This window comes from Poromitra crassiceps (assembly GCF_964638095.1).
Source record: "Poromitra crassiceps genome assembly, chromosome: 19".
In the NCBI taxonomy this organism is placed as follows: Eukaryota; Metazoa; Chordata; class Actinopteri; order Beryciformes; family Melamphaidae; genus Poromitra; species Poromitra crassiceps.
In genome coordinates, this window is record NC_139646.1 from 8105929 (window position 1) to 8115812 (window position 9884).

The 9884-nt window shown below is 44.9% G+C and overlaps 1 protein-coding gene across 2 annotated transcripts in view; it reads right to left on the reverse strand.

Annotated features, from left to right (window-relative positions):
* The window catches only part of tmem131l (transmembrane 131 like), a 54175-nt gene extending 45171 nt beyond the window's left edge, over nucleotides 1–9004 (reverse strand). For both annotated transcript variants that reach the window (XM_083655546.1, XM_083655545.1), the window contains exons 1-3: nucleotides 8813–9004; nucleotides 7989–8062; nucleotides 4499–4542 (exon numbers count right to left, since the gene is read on the reverse strand). In XM_083655546.1, coding sequence (XP_083511672.1) covers nucleotides 4499–4542; nucleotides 7989–8062; nucleotides 8813–8936 — 242 coding nt within the window. In that variant the 5' untranslated portion in view covers nucleotides 8937–9004. The remainder of the gene's footprint in view (nucleotides 1–4498; nucleotides 4543–7988; nucleotides 8063–8812) is intronic.
* Between the last annotated feature and the right edge of the window lie 880 nt (nucleotides 9005–9884).

Here is a 9884-nt window from a genome sequence, read left to right on the forward strand (position 1 = left end):
CTAGGATATAAGTTGTCAGGAGGATCATGGGTGTAGTAAAGGCAGGAGGTGTGAAAATTAACACACACACACACACACACACACACACACACACACCCACACACACCCACACACACACACACCCACACCCACCCACACACACACACACACACACCATCTTTCAGCTTTGCACTGGTCACCACTGATGGGGAGACAAGAGAAGAGGCTGAGTGGTTACTGATTATAGTGAAGGGGGAATGAGGAAGTGTAATGCCAGAGAAGAGGTGCTCTCGATTTCATGTCACTTGGTGGCCACAGAAAAATCACCCTCCAAAGCCAAAACAGAGGGATAATGTAGATGATGGTACCCCCCTCATGTTACAGAGAGAGAGAGAGAGAGAGAGAAGCTCAGGCTATGCATGGAAATGTCACACATCTCCTTTCTGTTGGAGGGCAATAGGAGACAGGCTGCAAATGGGTGCCATTTTCACCAGTCTAAAATGTGCTATAAAATGACACGCCCACGCGAGAGGCAGGCTGATGCACCCAGTTTGAGCTTCTCTACGCCTACTGAGCCATTTTGAAAAGTGCAAGGAAGTGGGCGTGAGGAGCCGGGGAGAGGGAGGGGGAGGGGGAGGGGGGTTTGGGGTGAGGAGCCGGGGAGAGGGAGGGGGAGAGCGAGGGGGGTTTGGCGTGAGGAGCCGGGGAGAGGGAGAGCGAGGGGGGTTTGGGGTGAGGAGCCGGGGAGAGGGAGAGCGAGGGGGATTTGGGGTGAGGAGCCGGGGAGAGGGAGGGGGAGAGCGAGGGGGGTTTGGGGGTTGGGCCTGGTTAGTGAGAAGAGGAACAGGGTGCTCGTCTCCTCAAATCTACCTTTAGACCGGGCTGGTGGCAACATTTTTTATTGTTTTACCAAACGACTTGATTACGGCTGTGCCTCAAACTGAACACGAGCTGTTCATTTTAACAACTAAGTTTAGTGAGATATATACAGCGCGGCTAGATCATCTCTGCTCCAATGCTGACAAGATGAACGGCATTGTTTTTATTTGATAAGTAAATTAGTATTAAGTTTCTCTTTAAGCTAGTAACAAACTGTCTGACTTAAGACTGATTATACGGTCTGATTGGACAAATGATCTTGCCTGTTTATTGTTTATTTATTTGCACATAGTAAAATCAAGAACAAATGAAAGGAAATAAGTGGAAAGAGATTCAGGTAGAGACAAGAAACCCTAATGGGCTTATACGAGGTATCTTAGCTAAGAAATTAATTAAACCAATATTAACAACAATTACATCAAAGCATACACTATAAACAAAAACAAGAGAAAAGAACAAACAAAAATAAAAAAAGCAAACAAAATTAAACACACATCAGATCCTCTCATATCCACATGCTGAAGACACATCAGATCCTCTCATATCCACATGCTCAAGACACATCAGATCCTCTCATATCCACATGCTGAAGGGGGAAGTTGACCTCAGAACAAAGTTTTGTTTTATTCAAAAGCAAATGCCCTTGAAGAAAAACTCAGCCTCTCAACAAGCACGCCACTGAGCTCGAGTCCAAGGGTTCTGTCCACGGCCACAGTGCAGAAATAACAAGTTATGTTTGGCGCTATTTGATCCCCTGGATCTAACTCAAATAAAGTCAATGTTAGCAGTGACCTCAACCAGGCTCCAAGGGAGAGGTTAGGACCAGAAGAGAGTGTGGGTCAACTTGTGTTCACACTCGTCTCTAAAACACAGAGACACAGGAAGAGTGACGGAGAGATCCAAGTGAAGCCACATGGCACAAGTAATAATAAAGCTATTTAACGCTGTGCTCTGCTGCAGGGTGAAGAGTAGGTCTGTGTCTGGACGGCCAGGGAATATGGATATTTTGACAACAGAGAAAAGAATAGGGAGATTAAAGTCAAATAAACAAGAAGAAGCAAAAAAGAGCCAGAGACACCTAGGAAGTGGGAGGTTGTAAGAAGACTGGTGACAGAAACTAACACCAACCCTCTGCCCAACTCATTATCTCCAGCCTGGGGTTTGCTCTTGAGGCAGGGAGGGAGTGATGGCAATCCAGCCAAGTGCCTGATAACCCAGGCAGGAGAGGCCTCGCAGCCCAGAGCTCTACCCAGGCACGAGAGGCCTCGCAGCCCAGAGCTCTACCCAGGCACGAGAGGCCTCAGGCCTCGCAGCCCAGAGCTCTACCCAGGCACGAGAGGCCTCAGGCCTCGCAGCCCAGAGCTCTACCCAGGCACGAGAGGCCTCAGGCCTCGCAGCCCAGAGCTCTACCCAGGCACGAGAGGCCTCAGGCCTCGCAGCCCAGAGCTCTACCCAGGCACGAGAGGCCTCGCAGCCCAGAGCTCTATCCAGGCACGAGAGGCCTCACAGCCCAGAGCTCTACCCAGGCACGAGAGGCCTCACAGCCCAGAGCTCTATCCAGGCACGAGAGGCCTCGCAGCCCAGAGCTCTACCCAGGCACGAGAGGCCTCAGGCCTCGCAGCCCAGAGCTCTACCCAGGCACGAGGCGCATCGCAGCCCAGAGCTCTGGATGTCTAGGGGTCAACCAGCACTAGGGTTGTGCGATGTCACCTAAATAACCATCGCGATGGTTCCACAGTGAAACATCGCGATGGACGATGGCATCGTCCATCGCGATGTTTACAACAGGACAGCTGAGCTCTACATGTCATGACAGACCAGCGGGCTTGGATAGGCTACTACTACAGCACAGAGCCAGGCGATTCAAACAGTAGGCTATCACTACCAGCAATATTGAAAGGCGCAAAACAATCAAAAACGTTAACGTTACAGATCGTGACCAACAACGTGTGTGTGTTTAATTTAACTAGCTGGCAGAAAAGGGGCAGAATTACTGCCGGCTAACGTTAGATTTGTGTGGGCTCAGTTTAGAACCTAACATTGGGTTACGTTAAGGAGAGATAGAAACACAGCAGCAGGCAGCCTACATAGTATGTAATGGAGAGAGTTCCTGGAAACAGGCGAGTTGAATTCACAGTTGAAGACTTGTAACATTACTCACATTGGGTTGAAAACAGGAAAGAACGTGAAGTTTCTTCTTTCTTAACATTTTCACAACACAACCGACTTCTGCTTATCTTCTCTTCCTCTCCGCTTTACCGCTTCTCTGAACTGGGGATAAGGTATGCTTTGCCGCTTGTTTAATGCCGCCCGTGCGTCCCCCGTGTGTCGCGGTTGAGTGGAGTTAGCCTTTTTTATTATTAAATCTGCCAAATTTGAATTTGAACAGATAATCACGATGGTCCGATGTAGAAGGGTCAGAGGTCGATGGGGGTCGGCCCATCGACGATGGTCGATGCCATCGTCCATGGTGCCAATCCTAACCAGCACTATGTAACATTTTCTTTCCAACAGTCCTTAATTAGCGTCATTTTATCGGCCTGTCATATCCGCAGAAATGTTCGTTCTGGGCCGATGCCGAGTTCATTTGAAAGCCTTTATAGGCCAATACCGATGATGTGCCAATATCATTGTGCATCCCCTAGTAGTACCATATCATGCAAGTCATGCAGAGCATTATAAATATTGTGCAGAGAGTAGACAAATCAGCAAAAACTCTAGTGAGGTACAAACCTCTGAGCAACAAATAGCTAAGCTAGAGTGAAGTGTAGGGAACATGCTAGTGCTGTTTAGATATATGGTACGACCCGCTCCATTTCTGGCAGGGCTTCTCACGGAAGAGAACACTAACCAGGAGCAGTAGCAATCATAAAAGTTAGGCTGGGACTGACATGAAAATGATTTTATGGGGCAATAAGAAGAGTAGCCTGCAAGCCTAAAGACTGCCGTGCTTCTGTGTGCACTCACTCAGCCACCGGCCTATTACTAAATAATAATGCCATACATTGTTGATGTTTCAGTAAAAGCTTTTCTATGGAAAAAAACAAGCTGGGAAAGATAAACCTCCCCTCCGTTTTCTTGCAAGGAGTTCTAAAATTAGTCTGGAATTTAGTACTGTGGCTAACACACGCCCCCAAACACTCTCCCCTACACACACCCCCTCACTCACTCACGAACATAAACAACATAGCCTGCATACAGGGGAAGACTTTTAAAGGCCTTCTTTAGAACGCTCACTCGCTCAGTACTTCAACCCTTACCACGCCATTTCATCTGCTGTCACCGGATAGCTGCAGTCGGTGGTGTGCTAGTTTAATACACGTGGTTTTCTTTATGAATTGCTTACATATTCACTGTGGTATTACATACATTAGGTAATTTAGAAATACAAGACTCGTAGACTTTCTAGAAAAATATAGGCTATTCAGTAATCACATTGAAATCATGTGTGTTGCGCATTCAAGATTTTGTAAAAATGCATTCCCAAGATACACTTCCTACAACAACATTTTGGGTACTACAGTACTACACCATCATCCTTCAGCAATGCAGAGGTGGGGGTGGGGGGGGGGGGGGTAATTTGTGCAGTTTCATGTTGTTCCCAAGGAAGCTGAGCTTGAATACAATAACCAGGACATACCTTTCTTCCAATGGAAGACCATCTTTTCTTCGCTCTTTCTCCACCTAAAGAGTGAAACAAACGTTACAAAATTACAAAGTGCGAATGATCTCTGCATTCAAACCGTGGCCTACAAAAATGTCATATCAGTCACAGCATCGTGGGTGTTATTAAAGCTTTAGTGGAGAGCAGCAAGTATAACGGTAGAGAGCAGCCTCTCTACTGCACCGTTAGCTGCGGGTAAAGCCATCGTTGTCCAAGACGTTGAGCGGACGCATCGTTTTCGAGGTGAAACCGACTGATCGCCAGGTTTTTTTTTCGCCTCAGAGTAGGTTTATGTTAGCGCCGTGGTGTGCGTTGGTCAGCTCGGTCTCAGCTGTTACCGCTGTGTTGAAAGAAGGGATATGTCTACTTTTGCAGAACAAGCTAACTTATTTTCTACTAAATTATTTCCCTTTAAATTATTGCATTGTTTTTTAGATGCCTACGATTTATCACACTTTTATTTCTTTCAGAATTCCGGGTCACAAAAGGGAAATGTTTCAGGTGGTGTCCACAGTGTGTTGTTTTTGTTCAGTATCAAGTTTTTTGCCATGGAAAAACAAAGCAATTCAGTGTATTTTCAAATTAAACACACAACAGACAACAGAACAGATCTCAAACAGGGTGAAATTCAGATGTGTAGGACAGAAAGCTTACATGAAAATCATTGATAAACAACAACGAGCAATACCATTTACTTCCATTGAATGTGGTTGAATGTGGCTTGCCATTTAGCTAATCCTGCACAACACTGTGACTGCTGCACTACACTGTCAACTATAGCAGAGTAGTGTGTCCTGTACCATGCATGGGCTCCAGAGATAAACAGGCCTTGGTCTCTCTCTAAATGTAGAATATAGGGTTTCCATAGGAACAATCTGGGGCCTTCTGGTTCTGGCTGTAGCATGGCTTCATGACCACACCACAAAACAAGCCAAACTGAGCAGTGCTGTGAATATAGCGGCTTTCTGTAGAATAGATCATGACCTGTCATGTGCACATTTAAGAATGTTGTATTGTATTTTGTACAAGTAAACGGAAGACATCTCGATGTACTGTATATAGATTGCATCGATGTAGATTGTCTAGCATTATCAAGGCTCTTAAATGCAACCACTTCCGTTTCATGCGTGACCTAAATTTGAACAGTGCTTAGTAGAAGTCAAATTTGAGCACAGATGTGGTTGCAAATAGCTGTGTTGTTGCAGAAAATAAACTTCAGCTTTACTTTGCAGAGCCATTGTTTCAACAGCAGCTGCATAAGCAGCACTGATACATACGCCATCACAATGTTACAAGACGCTTTGTTAAGCTCAAGACTATTCATGCAACTCATGCAAATGAATCGGAACTAGAGGCAGTTACTGTATACTGCCTCCACTAGGCAGTTAAGGTTATACGTGTATACTTGTTTGTTTTATTATACATTATAGCCTATCTCCAAGGCTTTTTAATGGTTTGAGAGAGATCAAATAGATTTCACCACAAGTTAAGCACAGCATTGATGTAACATTGTTGTTTCTGCTTGTTACAACAGTGTACCTTATGGTTGTAGACATTTTGAACTCGAAGCGGGGGTTTTAAAATAAGATGACAAGTGTCCATATATAAACCAAAACCTGTTCATGGAAATCAAAAATACTTTGCCTTTAAGAGTTGGAGACTTGTTATCATGAATGTCAACACAGCTGATGGCTTAAATCTTACATAGGCTGATGAAAGAGATGGAAAACTTCAGTAAAGCTAACAACAAGGGACAATGTCTAGGCATTGGAAAAGACGTATTTTAGACCATGCCAACATGTATGAAGGGCAATCTCATAAACACATCATGGGGGGGGGGGGGGGGGGGGGGTCACAAGCAGAAGAATTGTCACAATCAATGTGCATCAATGGCATTTGTCCAACATTACGGGGAGGGGGTATCAAGCAATTTAAATTTGGGTGGGTCCCTCTGTTAGCTTGTTGTGTCTCTTGTTGTTTTTGCACTCATATGCCCTGTTATATTTGTACTATGTTGTAAACGGAGTCCACAGCACAAGAATTTCACACGTGATACTTGTACCATGGGGTGACAATACAAATCTTGAATCTGACTTTTTCAGCCTCGTTAAAGAGCCCTGATTATTATCAGAAACTCTGTACAGCAGTGATCGCAGCTGCCCACAATGACTATGAAGGCGGCACGTGCAGTGCACAGGAAATATTGTGTGCAACATCGCCTAAACGTGCACGCAGCGATATCCTCAAGCCAGCAGGCTGACTAGCAGCAGCGCTGGATTACAGAAGAAAGAAATCCCAGCCATGCTCAATTTCACACAGCCTATGTAACTGAGACAGTCACTACAGTCACCCACCCACGCCTCCTTAACATGACACCTAACAATGTCAACTATTCTAGCATCTGTCCATTGGTTTGCAAGGCGGGGATGCATTTGTCGAGTAGAGGAAAAACAAACACAAATAACGTATGCACTTTACCTTTTTTAAGACAGAATGTCACACAAAGCATGTGGACAAATCTACAAATTCAATTGAACGGTTTGGGGGGATAGGAGCACCTGTCCGTTTGATTTTAAAGTTTCACAAAAATCCTGCCTGCTCATCCTTGAAAAATATGAACATAAACATTTACTTAACTTAGTTGGGCATTATTATTTATTTTGTGTGGCTTTTTTTTTAAGCCACCTAATAATCAGGTCACATGCATTTCACAAAAGACTTGCTAATGGTATCATCAGGTTGTTCAAATCTACTTAAGACCTGTGAACGCCACACCCCTTCAGCAGGTAACATGACAGTCAGCTGGTGACTTCATGACAGGCCATCATCAGTAAACATTGGAAGTAGCTACTGCAACTTGCTGCTGGTCTCTCTCTCTCCCGGATTACATAATGCATCCTAACATTCCTGCAGAATGTTGCAGGGCGGGCGGCCCTCCTAAAAATGTGTAGGAGGCTGCAGCAGCTCAGACCGACAACAATGGTGCATAATCAACAATGACTGTCATTGCAAACGAAAGGAGTAGCAGAGAGAATTGCACAGTAGTAATAAACATCCTATGACAAGCTCATGCCTAGCGTGCTCTCGCTGTACTACTACTGCCTGAAGCTCTCAACAATGGACACCATGTACAGAACGAGAAAATAACAAGCCACATGGCAGGTGGCGCATGGCCACCTCTTCCCGCCCTGATTTCAGAACCGTGCTGCTGCTTGGATGCCTTCGCGAGATAACTCGTAAATAGTTCACTGTGATATTATTTGCACAACTGTAGGATCACAAAGTCGTGGAATGTCACCGATTTCCCCCTTGAATATTATGCACATGCACAATAGGCTGCAAAGTGGAGCCAAACACAATGGATGCACGACACGTGCGAGTGTGAATGCAGTTTTGGGGGTCTCAATGTTTTGAACATATCCGTCAACCCCCTCCATAGAAATATCATAATAAATGATATAATTACCTGAACTGGGACTAATGGGTCTGCTTCTTCTGGTTGCCAGACCTCGACCACGCCGGTGGACATTTGACTCAGAGCTTGATATAGAAACAAGAAATGAAGCAACAGTGAGGTGTTGCGTTGAAAATTGGGCAACAAGGTAAACAGCACATAATCTGTAGGAACCACATTGACTTCTTGCTGTCGAAGCAGTAACATCTGTAATTATAAGTCTTTGGTGCTACTGGCTGGTCAGTGCAAACGATTGAGCTGAAATAGCTTGGGATGATATAAACAAAACCGTAAACAAATGACTTGGGACTCAGCGGTCTGACAAAGGCTGTGTTAGCTGGTGATTAGCTCGCAGGCTAACCCAACATGTAAAAACACATCTGAACACAACAACACATATAACTGCAGTTTAACCTACTACAAAAGCGACATGTATTCACATTGTGTAACGTTATTACACAAGTCACCTCAGCTGGGACAGAGCCCTTTGAGGTGCCGACACGACTTTAAACAGCCTGTCTGGTTCTGAAGCAAACAGCTAGCATGAGCTAGCTCCAGGACAAACTGGGCAGGTAAGAGTTCGTGCTAACTCGTTCCAAGCTCTGTTTAAGTTGACGCCAAGTGACTGTAACGTTACGTTACATCGAAATGTATTGACTGCAGTCAGAACAATTTACGTCAAATAAAAAAATTCTTCCATAAGGGTGCCGTGGTTGGCCAGGAGGATAGCTCACCATCCTTTTTCGTCTTTGCTGTCAACTCAGCCTAGCTAACGCGTCGTTACATTGTTGCAACGAGTGTTGCTCTCTGAAGGAAAAGTAGCAACGTTTACATACCTTGCAGTTGAGCCCCTCCGTGCTGTACGCAAGGTAAAATGAGTTGTAGTATTCCTAGTAGTATATTAATCCACGTTTTCCTGTGACAGTGGCTGCCTTGGTGAAAGTCCCGTAGCCCCGCCATGCTGCTGCCCTCCCTGGCTCTCAGCTAGCAGCCTTGTGTTTCGCTGCGTTTGTCTTTCTCTCTCCAGCAGCAGCAGCAGCAGCAGCTCCCTCCTCCTCCTCTCCCTCCCTGCTCGATGAGCCCGATGGCTGCAATGCATTGTGCAGTGAGGGCGCAGACTAGTGTGTCACACTTGCAACCGAAGCTGTTTACGTGTCTCAGAACTGTTGAAGGTGAAGTGTAGTAGACCAGCTTTTCACTAAATGCATGCAGTTTGGATATTATTTGGGCGTGCATACATACACAATGCAGACCTACTCTTGTAGTATGCACGAATATTAATAATGTGGAGTAGTAACTCATTGATCTGCTAGAAATTGTATACAGTTGTGTGTTGCTCCTACTTATGACGTTATGAAAATAAACAGTGCATCAACTGTTAATCACATCCATATTGCATGTTAATCTAAAGCAATGTTCCTTCCTAAGTATGTTTGAGGGGCCCGGGCCTAAGGCAAACTAAAAACTTGCGCTTAAAGTGGGTTTTTAAGTTTGCATATGTATTGCACTATATGGCATTCTTAAAGAGGAAAAACATTTCAAGCAAACAAGCTGTAGCCTACAAATGAGGGGTGGAGTCAAAGTAAATGATGTGCATGGGCCTGGGAGCATGTCAGACTCATGAATCACAGTTGAGACAGGTTGGGCAGGTAGACACATGAATATGCACTCAGGTTATTCTGCTGTGGGTGTGACACTCCCTTACAAAGCTGCACAGCCAGGCATGTGGAATATTTATTTTGGATCACCATTGCTTCAAACTGCTATACTTCTAATCAGCAGCCCAGCAGATTCAATTAGCCTATATAGATTATTTGAATGTGTAATTGTTAACTAACAATTGAATCAGCATGTTATTTATTTACTAGGAGGTTGAACTGTTACCACCTTATCTATCTACACCTACTG